The sequence below is a fragment of the Mastacembelus armatus genome, chromosome 10, assembly GCF_900324485.2.
Source record: "Mastacembelus armatus chromosome 10, fMasArm1.2, whole genome shotgun sequence".
NCBI lineage: Eukaryota > Metazoa > Chordata > Actinopteri > Synbranchiformes > Mastacembelidae > Mastacembelus > Mastacembelus armatus.
The window spans coordinates 2,426,948-2,453,029 of NC_046642.1; the positions used below are offsets into that span (position 1 = coordinate 2,426,948).

At 44.2% G+C, this 26,082-nt stretch overlaps 2 protein-coding genes across 4 annotated transcripts; both read right to left on the minus strand.

The window, feature by feature from the left end:
• Nucleotides 1–2,419: 2,419 nt before the first annotated feature.
• Nucleotides 2,420–4,321, minus strand: ltc4s (leukotriene C4 synthase). Its single transcript, XM_026330642.1, has 5 exons — nucleotides 4,031–4,321; nucleotides 3,586–3,685; nucleotides 3,204–3,274; nucleotides 3,046–3,127; nucleotides 2,420–2,713 (listed from the first exon to the last, which is right to left on the minus strand). The coding sequence occupies exons 1-5, from the start codon at nucleotides 4,086–4,088 to the stop codon at nucleotides 2,572–2,574; spliced, it is 453 nt and encodes a 150-aa protein (XP_026186427.1). The 5' UTR covers nucleotides 4,089–4,321; the 3' UTR covers nucleotides 2,420–2,571.
• A 419-nt stretch (nucleotides 4,322–4,740) lies between these two features.
• On the minus strand, nucleotides 4,741–25,672 carry maml1 (mastermind-like transcriptional coactivator 1). Of its 3 annotated transcripts, none has more exons than XM_026330258.1 (6): nucleotides 25,292–25,672; nucleotides 24,048–24,354; nucleotides 13,260–14,621; nucleotides 10,777–11,019; nucleotides 10,274–10,403; nucleotides 4,741–9,502 (listed from the first exon to the last, which is right to left on the minus strand). In XM_026330258.1, the coding sequence occupies exons 2-6, from the start codon at nucleotides 24,345–24,347 to the stop codon at nucleotides 8,472–8,474; spliced, it is 3,066 nt and encodes a 1,021-aa protein (XP_026186043.1). In that variant the 5' UTR covers nucleotides 24,348–24,354; nucleotides 25,292–25,672; the 3' UTR covers nucleotides 4,741–8,471. The 3 variants fall into 3 exon arrangements, with proteins under 3 accessions (XP_026186043.1, XP_026186041.1, XP_026186042.1); XM_026330256.1 differs by having other exon boundaries at nucleotides 24,048–24,561; XM_026330257.1 differs by lacking the exon at nucleotides 25,292–25,672 and having other exon boundaries at nucleotides 24,048–25,281.
• Nucleotides 25,673–26,082: the final 410 nt, after the last annotated feature.

A 26,082-nucleotide genomic window follows, 5' to 3' on the forward strand; every position in this document is an offset into this window, starting at 1 on the left:
CCACACACGATCACAAACATCACATGGTTCAGTTCTGAATTTACACCATCGTTAATTTCAGCGTTTCTCTAAATGTAGACCACATTTCCCATCAGCCCATCGCTTCAGCATGGGACAGCTCAGAGGCACAGACTGAATTCACCGAACACCAGCTTTAAAGTTTAATAGCAAACGCAGACCTCAGCTAAAATAATGACAAATAAAGCAGATCAAATGATGATGAAAGTATTTTCAGCCATGCTTTGGTTCCCCGTGTCAGATGTTCCCAGCCACAAACAGAGTTCCTTATCTCCAGCACTTTCCTGGACCTCTGGCTGTTCCAGCCGACGAGCTGTTTCTCTGCACGTTGTTCTGCCAACTCAAATCAGATATGTCAGTACAACACAGTGACGATGGAAACACACTGGTCCGGCCTCAGGTCTGCACAGTGTCAGCCGGGTTCATGTCCACTGTGTGTTAGTCAGCACAGAAACTCTATAAGGATCTAAGTGGTCTAAGATTTAGGCGACTAAAATATCAACTAATCCACAAAGGCCCTAAACGTGCAGTTTCAGGCAGAAAATAAACAATAGATAGATCATAGATTGACTGATTGATTGATTGATTGACAGGCTGCTTTTCCACAGGTGGAGGTGAAGTCTCAGGTGTTGGAGCCGCAGGTAACGTCTGCCGCAAACAGACATGCAGCTGCTGTTGGATGGAAACTTACTCTGATGCTGAAAACAACAACTGGTGCTGTCAGAGACCAGTTCGTGCTAAAAATACCCACAAACCCTCACTCCGCACGCGAACCGATCCCTGAGTTGAAGTGTGTGTGTGTGCGTGTGCGTGTGTGCTGTAACAAGAAAGACTGGTTGTTTCTGTGTGGTCAGGATGTTAAGGGTGTGAGAACATACACAACATACCGGGTGCTCATGTGCTGCTGTCTCACTATGAACTCAGGCCAAGCTGCTCCATAAATACTCTCCAGCTCATTGTGGACTGGATTCCAGACTCACCAGATGCCGACATGCTCCAGCATCTACGCCTCATTGTTCTGAGTGGTACCAGACACGTGAAAGGCCACAGACGCGAGCATCACCCACAGACTCTCTGTCAGTTCTGCCTTTTTTTGGGTCAGTTCTGCCTTTTTCAGTCACTTTACGTTACTTGGGATCTTTCAGTAGTTTTGTGTCTGTGCTCGTTGTGCATCACGTCCTCACACCCTGAGGAGCCCCCAAAACGTAGAAATGAAAAATATTCAGAAACACACTTTAAGTGAATTGGTCTGTGGGCGAGGAATCTCGTGTTTGGAGAAACTGCTGAGAACATTTAAAGCTGGAGGCAGCAGATCACATTACTGAGTCTCAGGCTGCCGGTCTGATGATCCTGTTGTTGGAGACAAATGTTCTTCTGCCAGTGAGCAGGGCTCACATCCGGCTTTGTTGGACTGACATCAAAACAACACCGACAAGACAAACAACACTGAGGATCTACAGAGTCCAGTGCCGAACAGATCTGCAGCCTCTGTTTTTAAATCAATGTTTTCATTAATCGGTGACTAATGATCTTCAGTGATTCTATTATTCATCTAGAACAATAAGTATTGTGAGAAAACAGATGTGAGAGTCATTTTACCTGCGGCATCTGTGACATCACTACTAGTCTGGAGCCAATCAGGGTCCAGTATGAAACTCAAACAGGTGTGATGTGGAAACATGAGGAGAATCTGCTTTACAGTGGAGGAGCAAACATCTGGTTTCCAGCTGTTAAACTGGAGTTTTTCAGTGGAGGAGAAGAAGCAGGTGCTACTTCAAATCTTTATGTAATTCAATGTTTTTTCTGTTAAATGTGTGACCAAATATTTCCATCTTTGCTTTGTCAAAGTCTGCTGCGCATTCCTACCGTCAGCCTGTTGTCATGAGAAGTGACCACACAAAACCCTGAACCCAAGACTGAAACGTTGCTGTAGAGCGCCACCTGCTGGAGAAACCAAACTACAACCCTCCACAGGACGGTTTCACACCAGACCTGTATTTTTTCCTGCTCTACATTTATCTGATAACTTTAGTTCCTTTTCAGAATCAGATGGATCCAACAAAATACAGACTGATCATCAAACTTTATTGATCCCTGGGGGGAAACTCCCAAGATACCCAGCAGTATGGAAAGTACTTCAAATTAGAAGTATATAAGGTAGTTAACGTCAGCTACCCAGCAGTATGGAAAGTACTTCAAATTAGAAGTATATAAGGTAGTTAACGTCAGCTACCCAGCAGTATGGACTTTTACTTGGAACAGAGTATTTGTACTCCAGGACCCTGTGGTACTTCTACTGTTACTGCAGTAAAGGGTCAGAGTACTTGCTTTTTTCTGACAGGATGTATCTGAAGTTAAACACCTGACAATCACATGAGCAGGTGAGTGAATGAGCGACTTTATTTCATGGTTCAGGTGACAAACCAGGTGACAAACTGTGTCAATAAAAACATCATATATTTAAGGAACAGATCACCAGTGAAAACAAAGGTCACAGCTCCTGACCCCTGACCTTTGACCTTACAGCATCCTCCACGTGCTCCCCGTTTCTCCTCAGGCCAGGCCGATGGCGGCGTAGAACACCTGCAGCAGATCCACGTTCAGGTAAACTCGGCAGAACGAGAGGAAAATGCCAAGACAGGAGAACCCGATGAGAACCCACAGAACCTGAGCGCTGAAGTACAGAGGAGCCAGACTGCCAGAGGAGACAGAGCAGAGTCTAAACAAGTCTTTATTTTATTTCAGTCTCAGGTTTGCAGATCTTCCCACCTGTTCATTACTGTACTCTGGACAGTGTGTCCAGTCAGTTCCACACACGCGCACGCGCGCGCGCGCACACACACACACACACACACACGTGTAGGGCAGTAAACATGAGATAAAACTCATCCTGTCATCTCAAACCACGAATGACTTTAAAGACTTTGGGTATTTCTGGAAACAAACCTCCAGCTTCGTGACTCTCATTTCAGTGATCAATGCAATGGAAACCTTTAAACCAGAGTGAGAACAGGCTCCGCCTCCTACCGTCCCTGTGCCGACTGCGAGTATCCTCTGAAGTAGCGGAACCGTCCGTACAGATAAAGCAGCCCGCAGAGCGAGGACAGACCTGCAGCACACAAACACGTTCACTGGCCGCTCGTCACGACTGGCAGCAAACACACACACAGCTCCTGTCTGCTCACCTTGGCTGAAGAAGACTCCTGACGTCCACAGGACCACGATGAAGATCGGGAAGTACTCGGCACAGTTCACTCTGAGCACACGGGACAGGACAAGGTGAATGGAACTGAGACCAGTGCTACACACACACACACACACACACACACCTATACACATACACATACCTATACACACACACACACCTATTTACATACACACACACACACACACACACACACACACACACCTATTTACATACACACACACACACACACACCTATTTACATACACATACCTATACACACACACATACTTATTTACTGCAGAACTCAGATTAGACTGATGTAGTTCCAGCTGGGTGTTCCTAATAAAGTGACCACAGAATGTCCTTTCACTTCGACTCACTGAGCTCTGAAGACTCTGTCAAACGCCGGCGGTCCGGTCGTGCTGGGCGGAGACACCGAGTACTTCCTCCTGGCGTAAATCACCTGGAGAGAGAAATAAGCTGCACACACAAAGAGCCACAGTCAAACTGTCTCCATACAGCAGCTGCCACACAGTGGACAACAAAGTGGACTCATAAAAGTTATTTGATAATAAAAAGTGAAGGTGAAACATGATAAAACATAAATAAAACAGTTTTCAGGTGCTTTTCTAGTTCAGGACATTTATAGAGATCTGTCTGAAAATGTTACTGCTTATCTAAAGTTAGGATGAAGTAAATCAGTTTCACATGTAGCTTTGGATACAAATTTCCTGAGTTAAAAATATACTTTAGTTTCCAAACTGACACACCAACAAGCCAAATTAAACCAGTCCCAGTCTCCTATTTCCCAGCATGCCCTCTCACCTTGCTCCAGGACGCCCAGCACGGTCACAGCGGCGAGTCCGACAGCCTCCTCTGACATCTCTGCAGAGACGACAGGTGAGATCCAGACGCACCTGGACACTGAAACAACAACGAACACCCAGGAAACACACAGGTAGCCCTGGGAGAGCACACCTCCAGGGGCGGGGCAGGTAACTGTCAGTCAAACAGTCCATTAGGTCACTGACCCCCCAATCCTCTGAATCTGACAGTTGGTGGATGTTTGCTTTTCTTTTCTTTTATATTTTTACGTCAACACAACTAATCTTTATTTATTTCACCCAGCGACTTCTGAAAGCCTTTCATTTTTCATTTTCATGTACTGTTTTGATAACTTCCTAAAACACTCCCTGGAGAAGAAAAACAAACCAATGTAAAGTGACGAGACGCTAAGTCTACAATGATAAACCTCCAGTTCATCTACGGGTTAGTTTTTACTCTGCGCACAACTTCGTCACTATTTCAACATTTTTAAAGTGAAAGTTTAAACAGTTGAGCAGAAACTTTGTGCTTTACAGAAAAGTCCCAAAACTGTGATTGTCCCACATAGATACACAAAGTAAAGAAGAAATAAAGGTTCTAGACAAAACTAACCTCAGGTCAAGCCTCAGGATTAATATAGTTTGTAAGAACCCTCCTTTTGTTCCCCTGATGCAAAGACACAACACACACAGAAACACACAGACACACACTTGTTTCTAAAGAACTATATTTACATAATACTCTTGTTTTACAGAGAACCATATCAAAAGTATAAAATACTTACAAAAATCCGCAGCAATATATAAAAATAACATCTATCTTCTCCAGATCATTAGGAAAGGAATACATACAAAAAATATATTTATAGACATTTACACAGAGCCCGTTCACAAGAGTAAACCGAGAAAAGCCCGTGAGGCTGCGCGAAGCTGGAGGCTGCAGGGTCAGCAGGAGGATCGAGAACATGAAACCAGCCCCAAACAACTAAAAGAACACAAGTCATGTGTTTCTCTGGGGAAATCAGAAACAGTACAGTAGATAGGACAACCGGGCCACAGCTCCACCTTAAACAGGACCACACAGTCACAGAGGCGCCTTAAACTTGAACCAAACATAATGTAAATGTCCAAGGTCAAACCCTGACGGGATCATTTTCACACTTTGTGTTTTCTACCTGCTGTCGCAGAGGAAATGTGTCAGAAATGTGGTAAATGTGTGTGGAGTTCTAATACTGCGGTTCTGCCTGGGCAAAGGTCACACAGTCTGGGATCCATTCAGGGAACATGTTTACAGACACCGGAATCAAGTTTTCACCTCACTAGAATCGACGCAGCATCTCAGGATGTGTAACAACCAAACATCTGTAACAGCCTCAGGATCAGTCGTTTTCAACATCGAAACCTCAGAGTGAAACCACTGCACAGTTTTGGGCTGAGAGTTAAACTGCCTGTTTACAGGTAAACTGCAGAACAGAACGAGTGACTGCATGAAAACCAGTAGATGACCACCAGCTTTCACACGGGTTCATGTTTTTGCCCTGAAATGAGCTTCCAAGACAGGCCGAGCCTCCTCGGACCAGATGTTGAGCCGGTTATCCTGCTGAAATACAGGACGAGAAAACTAAAGTTCTACACCTGCAAAGCTGAGAAGCTTTTTAGTTTCTTCATCTGCTCATGTTGATGTGAGCTCTAACATCAGAGCTGAGCTTTAAGGCCTGGGATGTAAAAATCTCACACAGCTGCATTACCCAGAACAAACATACCAACAGAACCGTGTGTGTCCACAGTTTAGGTCCATTTGGAAGAACAGGACCTCACCCCTCCTGGTCCCGACACCATAACTAAGACGTGAAGCATGTGGTTGGAGCAGGGAACTCAGCCTGGGAGGCTTTTTTTCAGGGCAATCAGCAACAAACAGAAACAACCTGCTGCTGGTTTGTGGTTAAATAAACAGGACAACGTCAAACACAGACCCCAAAAAAATCAAAATATAAATCGCATAAAGTTATATAAATATAAACAAGAAACATTGAGGGAGCGCCTGGATCTGAAAGCTGAAACACCAGCATGGATGAAATCAGAGGATTTTAATGTTTCATGACTTAATGTCGTGTCTGTGAGCTTCAGTGCAGACGATCTGGGTTTATTTTACTGACTACAGACGTAAAAACGTTCAGGTTTGTGAGCTGAGATGTGGAGCCGACCGAGCTCATGGTGCCGCAGACGCACGAAGCATCAACGAGCGTTCACAGCTGTGCACAAACAGGTGTCTGGTCTGATCACACCACTAAAGAAATTATTTGTTGACTCCAGGTAACAGGAAGAGCAGCTGTGCAAATCAGCACAGCTGGATGATTCAGTCAGGTGTAGGCAAAAAAAAAATACAGATGTTGAGCAGCTGCATTTCGTTATAAAGTCCCAGCCTGTCAAACTGTCCCTCAGACACTCAGGAAACTGTGAAGGTATTGACAATACCAGAAAAGTGAATCTATTTCTACTAAGAGCTGAGTGAATCCACCCTTTACATTTCCCTAAACAAAACATGCCGTTGTTCAAGGTATTTAAATGTTTGGACATATTTCCCTACAGTATGAAAATCAGCTTTACTCTGTCACAATAACTGCAGCGTCATGTGGGACAGTAAAACCACAATATTATAAACTTTCATTTAAAGACTAATCCCAGCATGGTGTGATGAACCAAACCTGCCTGCACCAAGCTTCAAGTCCCAGACGCTGATTTGTTCACTGAAACGAACTCAATCGTACTCAGAAAGCTGAAACACACAACAGATGGGCTTTAAAAACATTCAGGGCTACTCTGAAGTATTTGTCAGAGGGAAACCTGCCTGGTCTTTGACTCAGCTGCTTCTTTCAGACTCATTTCACTTCACGTCTGCAGGGAAAGAATGGGCTGTGAGGCTGCGGCCGACTCAGCGTGGGGCCGACGGGCTGCAGGTGGCGCTGTGGGGGCAGGTACAGTGGTTTAGAGCTATAGGTTCAGCAGTAGTCTTAGTTCGACTCCTCCGCTCAGTCTCTAGTCTGCGATCAAAACCGCAGTGTGTAAGAGAACACATACACACCAACTATCTGCACATTCAGCCTCAGCCGTTCAGATTTGCTGCTTCATTACACATTTACACACGAGGTAGAACAGCGGTGAAAACTGACTGTACATCTGTCTAAAGCAAATACACACCAACATTCACATGACTGAGTGAAATGAGTGAAATGAGTGAAATGTTGACAGGACGCTAAGACTAGTTTCATTTAGAATAAACAAATAAATCCATAGAGACAATTTATTTTCTGGGGACGTATTTTAAAGCTGCAACTTTATCGACACCTGTAGGGTTGGACAATGTGACGACATTCATCATGACTTTTGCCAACTGTCAGATGTTTCTAAGCTGTTTATATCCTCAGGTAGGTGCTGTTCATTTTGATGTGTCTCAGTCCACTGTGCTCCAGCAGAACTCAGTCATGGTCATGGTTCAAGTTTGCATGAATGAAATCAGACATGGTTATATTTTATCAATGAACTGCACAGCGTAACTAAAACTGCTGGCTGCCTGTTACACCTGCCATCGTCCTCCATCAAAAACGTGCTGGATCCCGACCTTTCAAAAGAGGACTGTACAGCTGTGCTGAGTTTGCCAGCAGACCATGATGTCTTAGAAAAGGTTGTTTAATTCTGTTCTACCAGGTGTGTAGTTATGCAATAAGCAATTCATCACTAAATAGCTGGATTTTTTTTTTTGTTTGTTTGTTTGTTTTTTTTTTTGTTTTTTTTTTAAAAGGACCCTGGTGACATTCTCCTCACACACATCAGGGCTCAGCTGGTTTTGTTTCCTATCAGTCAGTCGGCCGACAGGTCTCAGTAGCGGAGCGGCTCAGAGTCCTCGGCCTGCTGTACTGAAGTGTCTGTGCAACAACCACTAACACCGAGCTGATGTTTGACATGGATACCAAAGACTCTGGCTGCTGACAGACACACTGACTGCTGTGTGTGTGGAACTCTCTCTAAACAGCAGAAAAACCAAACATGCCCAGGTTTCTTCATTGCATTGTAGGGGATTTGGCTGCTGGCTTCTAAACCTGTGGAGGGAAATATCTGGTCTGGTCCACAAATCAGTGTCTAAGGAACCACATCATTTACCAACAACCTTCATGAGTTTACTAGTCAGCAAAACAGGAACTGGGCCTGTGTGGGCTGACATTCACCATCATGACCGCTGGTCATTTCCCATTAGCTGGGTGGCTAACACTAACACGCTGACCTCCTGTGTGGATCAAGAAATCAGTTGCTGTTGATCTGAAAACTGAAATCAGTCTTTGCAGCGTTGCTGCTGCAGAAAGGCGTCAGTGGTTTCCACCGTGCAGCCTCAGCAGTGCAGCCTCTCAGCTTCGCAGGGTTCAGGTGCTCCAGGTGCACACAGGTAACTACTGATGGCTGGCGAGCAGTTCATCCAGTTCGGCCATCCACTCCTGGGCGTGCTGATCTTTGAGCAGAGAGTCCACCAGCTCGCTCTCCTCGGCGAAGCTTCCCGATGCCACGTTGTATCCGAAGGACACCTGCTGCTGCTGACTGGCAGTCCGGCTCACCTGGTATCCTTGGTTACACTGCAGTCCCTGGCGCCCATTACCCTGCTGTCCGAACGCCACTAGGTTAGGGAGGACAGCCTGACTCTGATTGGCCTGTGGTTGCTGAGTCGGCTGTTGATTGGCCAATGGCTGACCCAGGCTCTGAGGGTTGAGTGCCCTCTGTTGAGCAGCAGCCATGTTTGTCTGCATCATTTGCTGCCCGGGGTTCATGCCTCCAATTGGACGTCCACCTTGGTTTGCACCAAAGGGTGCTGCACCCGGTGGCATCTTGGGAAGGCGAGGCTGCTGCTGCATGTGGAAGGCATTGGGAGGGTTGTTGAAGGCGTTGGGTGGCAGGCCGGCATTACTGGACGGTGTCTGGTTAGCGAGCTGCTGCTGCCAGGCCGCACTCTGTGCACCCTGCATACCGCCAGGCATCGAGCCAGGGAGGCTGCCCCCCATACTGTTCTGCATGGAGCCTGGCATGCGGGCAGCAGAGGCCAGTTGCTGCTGCTGCTTTAGCATGGCAGCGTTGGGCTGTGCCTTCAGGTGCTGCTGCTGAGCCAGTAGGTTCTGCCTGTAAGCGGCGCTCATGGGGCCCAGAGGCTGGCGCTGCAGACCAGCCTGCTGGGTTGGGTGGGCTGGGTGAATGTTCATGTTGTTATAGAGGACAGGCTGGACTTCCACGCCAGCCCCACCACCTCTGCCCCCGCAGGACGCCAGACTCATGTCAGCCTGGGTCGCCGTAGGGGGCGGGGCTACACCACCTGTCGGCCCAGCTCCCTGACCCATGTTCATTCCCATCATACTTTGGCTCTGAGAAAACATACGCTGGGCCCCAGGGGCGGGGCCTCCCATGGAGCCGACGCTGCCCAGAGGCTGAGAGGAAGCTGTGAAGACAGAAAGGTAAGTTAATTAACAGTTAGTTAACAATTAACTGACTTTACACGCAATATACACCTGTCACAGATGTTTTTGAATCTTTGTCTATTTTTGATGTTTTGAGCAGCACATCAGTGAACTTGATAAACTGCTGCTATTAAGAAGAGCCAGTTGCCTTTTCTTTGCCCAGCAGCAGTAAATGATTACCATTTATTAAACAGACAACAAAAGGGGAACATCAGGGCAGAACAGAATGAACAGATCAGCACAGCTAGTAACTGGTGTTATTTTCCATTCAAATCAGTGGTGAGCATCATTTACACACTGACAGAGGGAAAAACTGAGTCTGGGCAAACAGCTGTGGCTCCTTCTGAGGTTCAACCCATTCTGCTGTGAAGTACAAACTTCATTTAACAAACAGCAGCTTGTGCTTTGGTCGATTGACTGTAATAAAAATTTACAGCAACGTGAAAAAATGGGTAATATTCCTGTTACCCCTGAGAGATTCTACGATGTTTTAACTTTTTTTTACTCTTTTCCTTCTGTTGTGGGCAATGCCCCAAATCAGTGAGAGAACTGACTCCATATTAGATTGACAGGTTGTTATGACAACTTGATCTTTACTTAACTAATTTCTCCAAAATGTATTTTAACATCTTGTATAACATGAAAGTACATGGTGAAAACAGTCTCAGTCAGCAGGTGAACTCCGACCCTGACACTCAAACCTTTGGTTGTTTCTCCAAAAGCTTAACTGTGGGCACTTCCTGTTGTCATACCTGTAAACTGGTTGACTGGCTGCTGTGGGAAAGGGTTCTGATTGGCCGGCTGTCCCGGCTGGTCCTGGTACTGTGGGGGAGGTCGGGTCAGGTGTCTCTGAAGCTGCTGGTCCTGCTGGCGCTGCTTCTCCTGGACACACACACGGTTTACACAGTTTTTAACCAGCGTAAAACTGAAATAAATGATTCCAGTTCACACTGTAGACAAGTTGTCACACCTCTGTTGGGCTGTCTGCTTCTACACTTCAGGTCAGATTTTTCACCAACTTCCTGTGTTCATCGGTGTTCATTGCTTTTTCTTTAACTACAGCTGCATTGATGATTACTAATTATTTTTATTATTAATTGTTTTCTTGACTAATTATTTCACCTAGAAAACATCAGAAAACCGTGAGGGAAGACGTTGTTATATAATTATATACAATTCAGACGCCTTTCACTAAGCAGCTCCAGTGAATGAACCATGTTGGTTTGATGACACCTAAGGGCAGAGATAATCTCACCTGTTCAGCCATGAGCTGCTGCCGCATGTACTGCTGCTGCTGTTTCTGCTGCTCCAGCATCTGTTGCTGCTGCTGTTGTTTCAGCACCGCCGCCACCTGGTTGTTCATGTAGGCAGCGTTACCGTGGTTACCTGCCATGGCGTTCGCTGCTGGCTGGGAAGACATGGCGTTGCCTCCAGGTGCAGATGCCATGGTGCTGGTGGGGCCTGGGCCGTGTGGAGGAGCTGGGTAGGTGTTCTGGTCCTGTTGGAGAAAGAAAGAAGAAACTACAGATATGAATGTTTCCATTTTGGAAATTAGCTCAATGATAATATTGTCAAGATTATTGCAGATGACACTTTGTGAACACTGAAGTGAAAAATACCAGACTGTTTTTAGTAAAACTGCTTCTTACTGTTTGTCTTTAAGGTACTCTAAAATACATTCAACTAATGTTTATTTTTAATTTTCACATTCCTGCAGAGTCCCAAGATATTTTTGTGTTTTTCCAAAAACCAGCTCCAGACGTTGCTGTGAGCAGAGAGAAGCTGGTGGAGCAGTGGAAACAGATCAGAGACCAGTCGACTCTTTTTTCCTTCCAACACTGTAAACAGTGACGGCTGTTCTCGGCATCTAGAGCTGGTTTTTGGAAAAAAGACGGGTCTCCCATTGTTGTTGAGGAAGAACCACGTGAGCCAGATCAGCGGTGTGGCTCCCTGCTGTTTTTAATAGTTTTTTGACAATAGTGGAGGTCTACGGCACAGAACCAGGTTCTGGATCCACCCGTTACACTGACAACACCACATTCACAGTTGATGTCAGGCTCTGGATGGGATTTGGACCCAGTAACACTAACACACACACACACACAATATGCAATAACCAGCTGCTGCCTTTAAAAGTATTAGGAATCATCCTTCTTGCCAATACAAACATAAAACTTGAAGGCAGTCCATCCAGATGGTTAGAAGCTGTGTTACTGACACCAGTGTCTTTGGTTGTGCTGCTAACAAGACAAAAATGATGCTGCAGTAACACAGTTAGCGAACAACAGTTGCGATAGTTAGTGTTGAAGTGCAGCAGGAACACAGCGTCCCGTCTGCACAGAGGAAAACTACAAGCAGCAGCAGCAGCTATATTTAAATACAGCCAGAGAGAGAATATGAAAGGCTGCTTTGTCATCGCCTCCCTCCATCCCCCGTGAGCCTTAGCAACCAGCTGCTTGACCCACACACACACACACAAACACACACAGTGAGGATGGTGGGGCCCCGGCCAGTCTGAGGCAGAGCAGCTGAACAAAAGGCCTCGCTGCTGCTGCTGCTGCTGCCCAACTTCACCTCTAGTTAACTGCAGGCTCAGACTGCTCTGTACTGGTCTTCACCTGCACCTGTTGGACTAACACCAGTACAACTACACACCAGCCTGACATCACATCACATTAAAGGATATTAAAGGTCACCAGTACTTACAGTGGGTGTGACACATTATAATACATAATGTGGTATTTGTGCCACAAAATACCACATTATAATACATAATGTGGTATTTGTGCCACAAAATACACAATTACCATAACAGTGACTTTGGAGACAGGTGTTACTGGCCTCAGTGATTGATCAAGATCAATTTGTATCTATGTTAATGCTGCTGTTATATTGTGAGAAACATCTGATCATCATGGTAGTTGAGACAGACACACTTAATTACTGATGGTTATTGACCATGATTACTATGATTGGGTGACTCTTGTCTTCCATGATTCTCAATCAATTCACAAATCAAACAACTGATGTTTGTGATAATGTTGTGATGTCAGGGTGCAGCGCTCAGACATCGAACAGGAGTCGTGCTGTAACGTTATTTCAGTGATCTGGACATTTTAATGACCTGATAAATGAGCTTTAAGAAACAAGTGTGAAGGGCCAACAGACTAACATGAGCAGAGCAATGATCTCAGGCTGCAACAACCAGGTTTCTACAGACCTGTGGCTGAGCACCGTCCTGGAAACACTGGATCTGTCTGGTACCAACGCTGCAGCAGACAGACAGTTCTCCACAACAACAACAACAACGAACAACAACAACACACACACTCCATCTTCTGTTTTTACTGAAAACTTCTAAGTGGTGGTCAATAAATTAACTTTGGCTTAGTGCAAAATTATTTTGATCCATCTATTATTTGTCCTAGCCAAAGCTTTAGTGTTTGGTATTTTACATAAACTATAACAAGACTATTAAATGTCCATCTGTCAATCGTCTAACTGCTGCAGGAGTTCCTCTTAAAGCTCAAATAATTAAGACTGGCAGTGACATACACAGGCACCGCTGACAAGAAACAGCTGTGGAGCCTTAATATATAATACACTGAAGAGTTTAAGTATCTGATCAGCATATGCTGCCACTTTGCGCTTAAATGTTATAATATATGTTTTTCCATGAGTCTGGTTCAGCTGGAGACATTTTTTTCTGATATTTAAAGGAGTGACTGTGTTTCTTACCTGTGTGTGTGGGAGGTGCTGGCGGAAGTTCATGCTGTTCTTCTGTTTGATTTGCTGCTGTCTGAGCATATTCAGCAGGGCTGTCTTGTTCTGGTTCTGGGTGTTGGGGGGCTGCGGCGGGCCGGGCCCAGCCTCAAAGTGTGACAGAGGTTTGGTGTTGTTGTAGTTCAGCATGGCAGCCTGGGCCTGAGCTCCTGCTGCCGGGGGGTGGCTGAGAGGCGGCCCTGAAGATGAGTGACCCAGCATGTTAGGGTGCCCACCGGGCCCCGGTAGGTAACTGCCGGCCCCCGCCTTGGGAGAGCCCTTATTGGGCATCAGCAGCTGCTTCTGGGTGTTGGGGTTGAAATCTGGTGGATAGAGAGAGGGACTCGTGGACTTGTCCATACCAAACGCGCCCCCTAGTGGGCTTTGAGAGGTGCTGGCCATCTGGTTCCATGGTGGGGGGTGGCCATGTGGCACCTGGTTGTGGAACTTGGCCGCCGGCTGTGGCTGTTTGTGCTGCATCTGGCCGTGAAGGTGCTGGGCTCTCTGCTTCTGGGCAGCCAGGTGCTGGAGCTGCTGGGCAGGGGACAGGTCCTTGGACACAGAGGGTGCCGGAGGGAGGATGTGGTTGGGTGGAGGTTGAAGCTGCCGAGGGGGATTAGCTGGCTGGGATTGGGGCACAGCTGGAGAAGAGGCAGAAGAGGAGGCGACAGGGGAGTTATTGGGGTGAGGAGGAGGTACGGAGGAGGTGGACCTGACGCGGGGTGAGCCAGTGCAGGATTCTTGCTCGAAGGCTGCCGAGGCTGGGGAGTACTCCGCCTTAACACTGGCTAGATCTGGAGGAAGTAGACCCTGGGATGACTGGCCTCCACCACTACCTGTTGCTCCTCCTGTTCCTCCTCCTACTGAACCCCCACCACCTGGAGTCGGTGCCAGCTCCAGGGGGTCTTTGCGGTCCTCAAAGCCATCATTGAGAATATCCTGGATGTCCTCGTAGGCCACTGAGCAGTTCAGCTCCTCCATCAGCTCCGTCCACTCCTGCTCATTCAGGTTGAGGTCAGGGAACAGGCTGTTGTTGCCTCCGCCTGACGGAGGCATGATCGGCAGGATGTCATCAGGCTCCTGCTTCATCTCCTTCCGATGAAAGTCTGAACCTGGTTCTGCACCGCCGTCCGTCGTATCTGCGGATGGCCCATGGGTCCCATTAGAGCTCAATAAGTCGCTGATTCCCAGCTTCGAGTCCAGCGGGGAGCCGTTGGCGGTGCCGTTGTCAAGACAGACCTTCTTGTTAGGGGGGAAACTGTCACTGAAGCCATTGACCTGATCTCTGCCCAGCGGAGAACCGGCGCTCTCCAACTTCCTCTTCACTGTCTCCTGTAACTAGAGAGAGAAACAAAACCATTTTAACATCAACAAGAGACACAGTGTCCTCAACATCTGGTGCAGCTGGTCAATGAGAAACCAGTCCAGCTGAAATATCACTGAATGACACAACGAACCCCAAAATCCAAATAACAGCTATGTCTATGTAAGGAAGGGGCTTGGCTCTCTGACATTAAGCTGGTAAAGTGTGACAGGATTTTAATGTCAGTATGTGCCTGTCTGTGCACAGGTGGTTTTCCAGCTGCAGGGGGCGCTGCAGCTAAACAGGAGGAGTAATAAAAGCATAAAGCAGCAGTCGTGGTATAAAGCTGTCCAGCTTCAGAGCTGCTGCTGTTAATAGAATCAGCTGCAGGCTGGTTTACATAACTCTGATAACAAAGAGCTTCTTCAGAGCAGTCAGCAGATCACATCTTTCCACTGTGCAGGCAGCACAGCCCACCGGATCTTATCGGAACACGTCATCCGCGGCCCGACCAGAACAGCTGATCCTCACACGGTTTTACCGTCCCGTCATCCACATCCTCCACACCCGCCGACTGGGCAGGTGAATACAGGCACACCCACGATTTTAATACTGAGCTACAATAAGAGGTTGTTTTTCTTATTTGATTCAATCACCTGGCTGTTCCACTATATTTAATTTAACTTCTGTTGTGTCAATTAAAATTCCCCTGAAGAAAACACAGCTACATATTTATTCCAAGTCAAATTCCAATATCAGCTTCCAATTTCCTCAAATTAAAAACAGAAAATATTCCTTCAAGAAGAATTCTTAGCTGAAATAAATATTGTTGCTAGTTTATTTTCCTTAACATACCTAAAATTCTAATGCAGAAACAAAGAAAAACACTGGCACAAATCATTGGGTTATTATTTATAGAACATAAAGTTCCTAAAACCCCAAATTCCCCCAACAGACATCAAACTGTCTTTATTGGTAGCAATGAATCAAACAGACAGAAAATGGATCTGCAACTACAATGAGAATAAAATATGTTGTAAAAAGCAAAAAAAATATTTCTTCTTCAGGTTCGGACATTGTACTTGGTTGGTTGGACAAAAAGAAAAAGACTGGTCAACTCTGTTCATCAACAGCTTCCATTTTCAGTCAGAGATTAATCAGCAAACTAAATATTGAACAAATGGTCTGTTTGAGCCTTTGAATCTTTAAAATGTTTAGAGTCATTTCTAGATGTTTCTAATCCGGGAAACTTAATATACTGATGTTTAACTGCTGGGACTAATCAATAATCCATGTTAGATCAACTGCTTCAAAACATATTAAATTACCTTAACTTAAAAAAACTGTGAATAAATAAAAATGACTGAATTAAATAACTTGCAAACTGCCAATGGAAAAGGATGTTACAGTAAAAGAGGCTGAAGGCCTGAACATTAAAGGTTAAAAAAGAAAAAGTGTAAGTGTTAACATAAACACCAACAGTACAAGTAAGAAAAAAAAACTGTATCTTGTCCACAGAGAAAGACAATTGAGGCAGAGAAGATAAAGTTTGTCGCTGAGCAGTCGCGTCAGAGTGGAGAAACTGACGTTGTCCCCAAAATATGCCAAGAATTTCCTGATTAGTCCGACTGGTGCCAAAACAGCAGCATCAACACTTTGGACAGACTAGCTTCCAAATCAAATCCAGTACTTTACACACTGCTGGGTAGCTGACGTTAACTACCTTATATACTTCTAATTTGAAGTACTTTCCATACAGCTGGGTAGTTGACGTTAACTACCCTATATACTTCTAATTTGAAGTACTTTATATACAGCTGGGTAGCTGACGTTAACTACCCTATATACTTCTAATTTGAAGTACTTTATACACTGCTGGGTAGTTGACGTTAACTACCTTATATACTTCTAATTTGAAGTACTTTACACACTGCTGGGTAGCTGACGTTAACTACCTTATATACTTCTAATTTGAAGTACTTTATATACAGCTGGGTAGCTGACGTTAACTACCTTATATACTTCTAATTTGAAGTACTTTATATACCGCTGGGTAGCTGACGTTAACTACCTTATATACTTCTAATTTGAAGTACTTTATATACAGCTGGGTAGTTGATGTTAACTACCTTATATACTTCTAATTTGAAGTACTTTATACACTGCTGGGTAGCTGACGTTAACTACCTTATATACTTCTAATTTGAAGTACTTTATATACAGCTGGGTAGTTGACGTTCACTACCTTATATACTTCTAATTTGAAGTACTTTATATACAGCTGGGTAGCTGACGTTAACTACCTTATATACTTCTAATTTGAAGTACTTTATATACCGCTGGGTAGCTGACGTTAACTACCTTATATACTTCTAATTTCAAGTACTTTATATACCGCTGGGTAGCTGATGTTAACTACCTTATATACTTCTAATTTCAAGTACTTTATATACCACTGGGTAGCTGATGTTAACTACCTTATATACTTCTAATTTGAAGTACTTTATATACAGCTGGGTAGCTGACGTTAACTACCTTATATACTTCTAATTTGAAGTACTTTATATACAGCTGGGTAGTTGATGTTAACTACCTTATATACTTCTAATTTGAAGTACTTTATACACTGCTGGGTAGCTGACGTTAACTACCTTATATACTTCTAATTTGAAGTACTTTATATACAGCTGGGTAGTTGACGTTCACTACCTTATATACTTCTAATTTCAAGTACTCTATATACCGCTGGGTAGCTGACGTTAACTACCTTATATACTTCTAATTTCAAGTACTTTATATACCACTGGGTAGATGACGTTAACTACCTTATATACTTCTAATTTGAAGTACTTTCCATACTGCTGGGTAGCTGACGTTAACTACCTTATATACTTCTAATTTGAAGTACTTTCCATACTGCTGGGTAGCTGACGTTAACTACCTTATATACTTCTAATTTGAAGTACTTTCCATACTGCTGGGTAGCTGACCTTAACTACCTTATATACTTCTAATTTGAAGTACTTTCCATACTGCTGGGTATCTTGGGAATTTCCCCCCAGGGATCAATAAAGTTTGATGATCAGTCTGAATTTTGTTGGATCCACCTGATTCTGAAAAGGAACTAAAGTTATCAGATAAATGTAGAGCAGGAAGAAGTACAAGGTTTGACTCTGACATGTAGTGAAGTCCAAGGATGAAGTAGCACTAAGTGGAAATACTCAAGTAAAGTACAAATACTTCAGAACTGGACTGAAGTACAGTATCTGAGTAAATTCTGACCACCACAGGAGTGTAGTGGCCTTGTGTTTACTGTGAGAACAGCAGGGGTCAGGTCAGTGGCATGAGATAAACACACCTGTGTAGGTGCGCTGCCACTTTAAGGTCGGTGTCGTCACAGACATTTGTTAAAGTGGATGACAAGCTGACAGGCGGATTGATGCTACCAAAGTCTGCAAAAAATCTCATCAGAATCTAAACGGTCTCCGATTCAGATCAGTCAGCTTCAGTTTCTTTGGTTTAGTGCGGCTTACTCACTCGCCCATGAGCTCTCTCATCTGTGATTTCAGAATCACAACGAGAGCCGACCTGAACTCAAACGCACGTGGTTTCTCAACAAGCATGTGTAGGCTTTTCTTCACACGTGTTTTATGCTACATGATTCACTTCCAATCAATTACATGTTAGAAAATATTCTATTGTATTGTACTTGATAGACCTGAAACAATGTTAAAAAATTATAAATTATATAAAAATCAACAAAAATTTGGATGTATTATTAAAGATGAAACTATCCGGCAGCATCTAAGGTCAAAGGTGACATTTACTGATGTCTCATTTTGTTTTATGTTTGTCTGCATTTCTTAGAGCAATTATTTACCTGACCTAAAAAATGCAAAGTAAATGTTGAAAGAAAAATCCTGGTGAAGAGACGCTGATGGACAGAGAAGGAGCAGCATGTCTGCCCTCAGGAAAAGGAAACTGATGACTCAGTCAACCTGAAATACTGGTTTGACTCCACCTACTGGTTACCATGGTTACACACCTGGTGAAGGTGGTGTATACATGAAAAGAGCTACAGCCACAAAGGCCCTACACCTCAGGGGCATTCTGGGTATTTGAGTACCTGTCAAGTTACAAAGCATCACCTGACACTGATACTACAGCTTGTGCTGGCTGTACTGCAAATCATACTACTGCTACTACTACTAACGTCAGTATTCACATTAACACTACTGTACAAGTACTGACAGTACTACAACTCATACTACTACTACTACCACCACTACACTCATCCTAATAGGACAGCTCATGCTACTAGAGCTGTTACTACATCACACAACAATTACAGATCACTAATCCTCCTGAATATTATTACTACTACTATCTACTAGTATTAGAAACTATTGGTACAACTACTACTGACACTGTTACTGCTAACAATACAAGCATGAGATTAATAAAATGATATTTTCAGTTATAAAGTATAATTAGATGTAATTGTTTTGTGCAACAGGAGTTAAATAACTGCACTGTGCAGTTTGACCTCTGCCCTCAGAGGATCAGTCAGCCTTGACCTGTCCCTCACACAGTCACAGGAAAACAGTGTGTCTCTGTCTAAAGAGAAAAACAGGGTGACTCTGGCAGAACAAAATAAAGCCAAGGAGAGTCGAATTAGACAATGAGAGACTTTGCTTTGGCTAAAGCAACTCAGTCTGCATACTCAACATAACAGTCAAATACATAAAGGCTGCTGAATGTCTTCACAGTGACTCAGCCTGGAGTTTTTGGCTCTCGCTACGCCACAAAAATCCTAAATATTTGGTGTGTTCATGTCAGTTATCAGAGTACAACTGCATGCTCTCAGTATGACTACTGAGTTTTGCACACTCAAATTCTTACATTGCAGTACTGGTAAGCAAACTCTTACCGCTACACCTGTGGTGTGGTAGAATCTTCTAACCTCAGACAGTGATGTCACTACTGAGAAAGGCCAATCACCGCAGAGAAGAGGTGATTTAGGCCCCCCCCCCCCCCCCGCAGAGACAGACAGCCCGCTGCCAAACGTCAAGGCGTTTCCCGACGCTGTTGGTTTTCAGGACCGACACAGTGATGAGTCAGCAGTGAGGGGGTTTCTGTTCACACTGAGTCGGTCTGCAGTCTGTGTTTGACAGCGTGTCCCTACTCAGAGCAGGTTTATACTGAAAACTCACAGGCTGGAATACGTTAGACAAAAATATATACAGCAGTGACAAAGTAAATATACTGTGTAAAGTCCTGGCTTCTGTTTGTACTTCCAGTCATACTACATTGGGGGATATGTATACAGAGACATGTGTCACGCATCTAAACATGAATGCAACCTCTGGCAACAAGAAGAACAACAGTGTGTGCATTCACATGAACTGGAGCAAGCACAGGAAATAATCAGTGCTCACACTCAGCTGGCAGTTCATTAGGTACACCGAGCCTAAACCTCTGCTTCACGACTTTTGCCGAGGAGGTGGTGATTCTGTAAGGTCATTCTGGAGGTTGCACTTCCTGTTGAACTGTTATGACAAATTTTTTGTACACTCCAAAGGTCTCATACATCTCTGCATAATACCAAGTGGGTGTTGCGTGCTAAAAGCTCTCCAAAGAAAAGTACACCTGCCTTGGATCTGTCTGTGCCTCTAAGATCTCCTAAAGACCCCAAAACCTCAACACTAGGTACTAGAAATCTTCAAAGACCCTTAGGACCTCCTTTGTGGCATCGGAGCCTTGTAAAGAGCTACAGATTCCTGAGTAACTATTAGGTTTCTCAGGAATGTCTGAAGGACTCCTATAGCCTCTGAAACAGCCATTAGAACTTCTTAAAAGATCTCTAGAAATTTGCAGGACCATAGAAACCATTCAGTAGAAACCAGATCCCCCTTAAGGCCACCCAACATGTCCTTCAACAACTTCAACACATCATAATGATCTCTAGAACCTATTTAGTGGCCATCAGAACCTCTTACAGGGCCCCTAAAAGCTCCCCACTGGATTCTCTTGGAAGCCCCCAAAACGTAATAGACAGTAGAAACTTTTAAAAGGATCTACAGAACTTTATAGAACCTCTGACACAGGCCTAAAATCCATCAGTGACAGCTCAAACCCATAGAAAAATCCTCCACACAGAACAGATCTCTTTAAAACACCCCAAACCCTCCTCAAAATCTAAAGAGCTTCACCAGAGGCATTGAGAACCTTCTGAAGGACTCTTAGAATTTCTGATTAAGCATTAAACTCTCTTGAAAGATGCTAAAACCTCCTGTTTAGACAGTAAAACATTTAAAGGCTCCTTAAAATGTTATAAAGACTCCCAGACACTGTTACAACCACTAGAAACTCCTCAATTGCCATCCAACCTCTAAAAACATTTGAGTGACCATGAAAAAGACTCACAGGAGCCAGGTTTCTCTAGAGGACACCAAACAGCCCGACATCACAAACCTCCTACAGAATTCCTAAAATAGTATGGTCCGTACTGGTTTGCATTTCTCTTTGAAAATCAGAGTTGTATTTTTAGAACAGCTGCACACAGTTTTGATGCAGACCTGCAGCCTGTGTGGTGTCTCACCTTCAGGGAGACTCTGCTATCAGACGGACTTTGGACTCTGCTACACCCTGCTCCTCAGTGTTGTAACAGTTTCTGTTAACACATAACACCTGTCCTCAGTCTGACCGGGTACGTACAGACCATGGGAAGACGTTAACACACTGGAAAACCTTCACTGCTGTATACAGGGCAGAAACTCTTTCCTGAGGATGAAATACATTTCAATCAACAACTGTCCCCAAGTACAATTTGAAATACTGGTATGTGAGTGTTTTCATGGCATAGTAGACTTCAATATATTTATCTGAATACACTATATATACTTTGCACATTCTTATATATGAAACAGATGTGCTCTTTATATACAAGCATTGCAAAATAAATGACATTTGCCTGAAGAGTCTAAATTATCGATTGAAGACCTGAGTTGAACTGAACTGAATATATTGGTAGTTACAAAAATCACTGATGTAAAAACTAAAACTCTTAAACAGCACAGGGAATAATTCTTAATGTTTAGTTGTGGTCTACTGAAGCACTGAAATGATTAGTTGATTTATCAGTCACAGGACAAAAATAATTGGACAGTGTCTTGATAGTGAGTAATTCCTAATGAAGGAAATAAAGTGGAACTGTGGACGTAAGATACTGTTGCTTTTGATTGTGTGAAGTTATGATGCAATTTTTGATGTGTCATAGAATAAAAGATTACTCAAATATTCATCAGCAGGTTAATTGTGAAAATAATCACCAGCTACATCCCTAGTCTATTAGTATCTGTTGTAAAAACCAGCCGGTCTGGGAGACGTAGACCTCAATCTTGATAAATATGCAAATGTGAGGCTATGAAGAATTAATCATTTTCTGTTTCATCAACACAGTTTTTGTTGATCAACAATAGTTGAGTGTGTAAAATGTCAGACACCATTTCAGCATCCCGTAATTTAATCAGTTTAAATGACCCGTTTCAGTCTGGTACTACAGCAGAACACGACACCTGCAAACATTTGGCTCGATCAGCTGACCGGTCCTTTTTGTAAATCAGCTAATCGATTACCTGTTTGACTATTGTACTGTACTGCAACTTAATCAAAAGGAGGGGAGCTCAAAGGTCAAGGTCCAGAGCTGGTGGGATTTGATAGGTTGCTCAAGTACACTGTGCCAGCTGCACAGATTCATGGGAAAAGCACAGGTCATGTGAGTAGACAGAAAACAACACTTCCTCTGACAGTCAGTGGGGATGCACAGAGCAGTGGTTTCACCTGACCCGTTTCAGTCATGTGTCATTCAGACTAAAGTGCCTGCAGGATTTCACTGATAAGCAGCTTCAGCACAGAGGCAGCGATCAGCTCTGATTAACAGACGCACAGGCTGTTGGATCTGCTGGCAGACCTGCTGGCTGCACTGTAAACCTCCAATACATTGTGTGACTATGTGATGCTGTCTGAAAAGGATACTGACAGAGAAACAGGTGAACTCAGTAGTCATCAATCCAAAACCTACATGGCTGATTTGGAGCTTATGTTGCCAAACAAGTTTCAGATACAGTGAAACTGCTGCTATCACAGCTGCAGGAAACACTGGCTGCAACATGTTGTACCACAAAATATTTTATTCAAGTTTTAGAAAAAGCACAAACTTCGACACAGGAAAATGAGACGAGCTGATAGCATGTCTCTGGTATCATGTATTTTTTCCACATGCACCACAGTGCTTAGATTCACCACACATTCATCGCACAATCTGACAGCCTTGAACTCTCATCAAACAGCCTGACAGAATGCAAACCACAATCTAAAGGCAGAATAAACCAGACTATCCACATGATCAAAGTGCAAATGATGAGGTGAGCTCTGAGTGGTCTCACACACGACTGCAGCTCCTCTCATTATCAATATTTTTACACAAATATTGATAATGAGCAACACACATACTTTTTGTAAAATTTTTGATCTTACAGGTTTGCAAATATTAGGAATTGAAGCTTTTCTTTGTCATTCAGGACAATTAACTGAACATGTCAGAGTGTTGGCTAAACCCAGATATACGAGGACTGATATTTCACAGTCAAACAACTTAATATAATAATAAGCAACAGAATGATTGATAATGAAAACAACAGTTAGTTGTAACCCTAGTCATAATGATCAGATTTTACTCAAACCAAGAGTAGCTGATTCCACATCTGGAGGATGCACTGCAGATTGTAGTGTGTTGTACAGAGGATATAAGGTCATGTATGCAACATCAAAAATGTCGTTTTGATACTATTCTGCATTGTAAAGTAAGAAGTGTAGGCCTCTGAAGGACTACTGAGAACCAGCTTTAAACAGACATCTCTGATTTTGCTGATGTAGGCGTTGGATCAACACAGTGACAAAAACTGCAACTACCAACTACTTTCATTAGCAATTAATTTAGCAGGTATTCTCTATCAACAGATGTCAGAAACTGTGAAAATTCTCCTTCAGTTCCCTAGAGTCTAAGATGACTCCTCTTTGGAGGATTTAGATGTCTCATTTTGTCCAAGCAACCTAAAATTCCTTTGCTCTCAGAGAACAGAGGTAAAACCAGAAAATCTCAGGAGAGTTTCTGCCTAATGAGCTGAAAACAAATTAAAAGCAGTGACAGTTCACTATTGGGTCCACATTACCCTTCACTAACTACTTTTTAATTTTCTTTTAATGTTCACATTTATCCTGTGTTATTGTCAGTCTTCAAATTGCATGTATGAAAAGTTTTGTCCAAACAAAGTTCTGACTCACTGAGCAGGAATCCTAAAGCAATCTGGGGCTAACATGACAAATATCTGGATTAGACAGCACTTACAGATGGTCCTGCAGCCCGGGGTGTGTTGTGCTCTATAACCAGCCTCACTCACCGCTATCAGGGTGCTGTTCCGGCTCTGCTCCGAAGCCGTGCCTCCACTCTCCCCGAGCTCCGCGCTGCCTCCGCCTCCGCCTCCGCCGCCGGGGGCTCTCTGGCCGGCCTGGTCGCCGCTGGGCTGTGGCTGCCGGTGCTTATTGGACCGCTTGGCCTTGGCCTGCAGGCAGCGCTGGTGCAGGGCGATGGTCTGCTGCCTGTCCAGGTCCACCCGCTCCAGCGTCGCGGTCTCGTAGCGGCTCTCGCAGTTGTTGTGATGCTGCCGGAAGAACTCGATCCTCCGGCGGAGCCTCTCCATCACCGCGCTGTGTCGCGGTGTAACAAAATCCGCCATCATCAATAAAGCCTTGTAGTAAACTCCCGGCTCAGGTTTCGTCCATAAAATGCTGAATTTGGCTCTTTTTCACTCTGGGCGTCTATACACCCCCCCTCGCCCTTTACAAAGACTCCTGTGCTGGCTCCATGGAGGCGACCTTTGTCTTGCTAATGGCCTTCAGTCACAGCGGCACTCACTGCCGGAGAGGAAAATTAAGGTTTTTGGGTGCAATGCCATCCACCCTCCTGCTTTTACTCACTTACAGCCTAAAGTATGCGATCAACCTGGTTGTTTACAGCAGCTCGTTTAACGCGCTGTGTAAAACAGAGCCCCTGGAGTCCTGTTAGAGCCACAGTCTGCCCGAGTTTAGCCCCACATCATCAGCACAAACCTCTGATTTCTCCCGGGAGGATAGAAACAACCCACAGCCTGCTGCTTCAGTGCAGACACTCTGAATCATTTACCCCTTATTTCTAATTCAGTCAATGAAACAGGGAGCTAAACTAACTCCAGTAGGGCTAAGTTCAGTTAGCACATTCCTCCACTCAAATCAAAGTTGAAGCGTCGAAAATTCCTTAAAAACTACCTGAGCTGCCAGTAAAATCAGCCTGGTTTGAAGCTAGCTGGTGTAAACCCCTAATCTCTCTTCCGTTTGCTGTTGAAGACAGAATTTCACTCCCCGGGAAAATCATAACGGATCACCAACTTGTCTGAAACTTTATTTTGCTCAAGTCATAAGAGTTAGCTCGGTTAGTTAGCGAATATGAGCTAGCAGGCTAACGCTTGGCTTCTTCTCAAACTTGGCAGCGATTCCTCAGCTGATAAACGTAATGTTTTACCTAACACATCAGTTTCATGATGGAGAAAACAAACGGCAAATGTTTCCACACAATTATAGCTCAGGTGAAGGGTTGAAATTCACTTACTGTGAAACTGTAGCGCTCCGCTCTTCCTACTTCATCTGTGTAGCAAACAGCTGATCCTCCGCCTCCTTATAGCCGCTAACTGTTAGCTGCTAACTGCTAGCCGCTAAATGCTAACGATGTGTTTTGGGTGACGATAGCTCGACTAGCTTGCTGGCTAGCTAGCTAGGTGGCTAACGCGAAACGCTTAAATAATGCATCGTACTTTAAATGTATTTCTCCCGAAGTGCCGTCGCGGATAATTCTTCCCGTGGCGCAGCCCGAGCCGAAAGGTAAGAGGGTCTGAAGCGGAGATTTGTCAGTAAGAGCGGGCTAACTCTGCCCCTCTATGCTGCTTCTATTGTTTTCCAGCGGACAGGTAGGTCCAAGCCGCCATCTTGGAAGCTTTCTCTTTTTTTTCCATCGGCGAGAGGAGGATCGTCCCTGCTCCCGCCTCACTCATGATTGACAGCAGAGACAAGCCAATAGAAACCGAAGGTATTGTCGACAGCTTTGACTGACGGAAAATAGGACCAATCAGGACCTAGAAACCTCCCAAATGTTGCTGATACGAGTTATATGAAAATCTCATTTTAATTATCAGAATAATGAAATGTTTTCTATATAAAATTTCAGCCTACGTTTGTTTTCATTTTGGAGAATGTTATTTCCTAAAGCCAAAGTAAGCATATATAAATTAAATCTTCAAAATGTTATGTACCTGAGATATTTTGGCATGTTTGTTTAATGTATTAAACCCACTCCATTAACTAATACCTGCCCCCAGTGTTAAAATACATAAGTGTACAGAACTT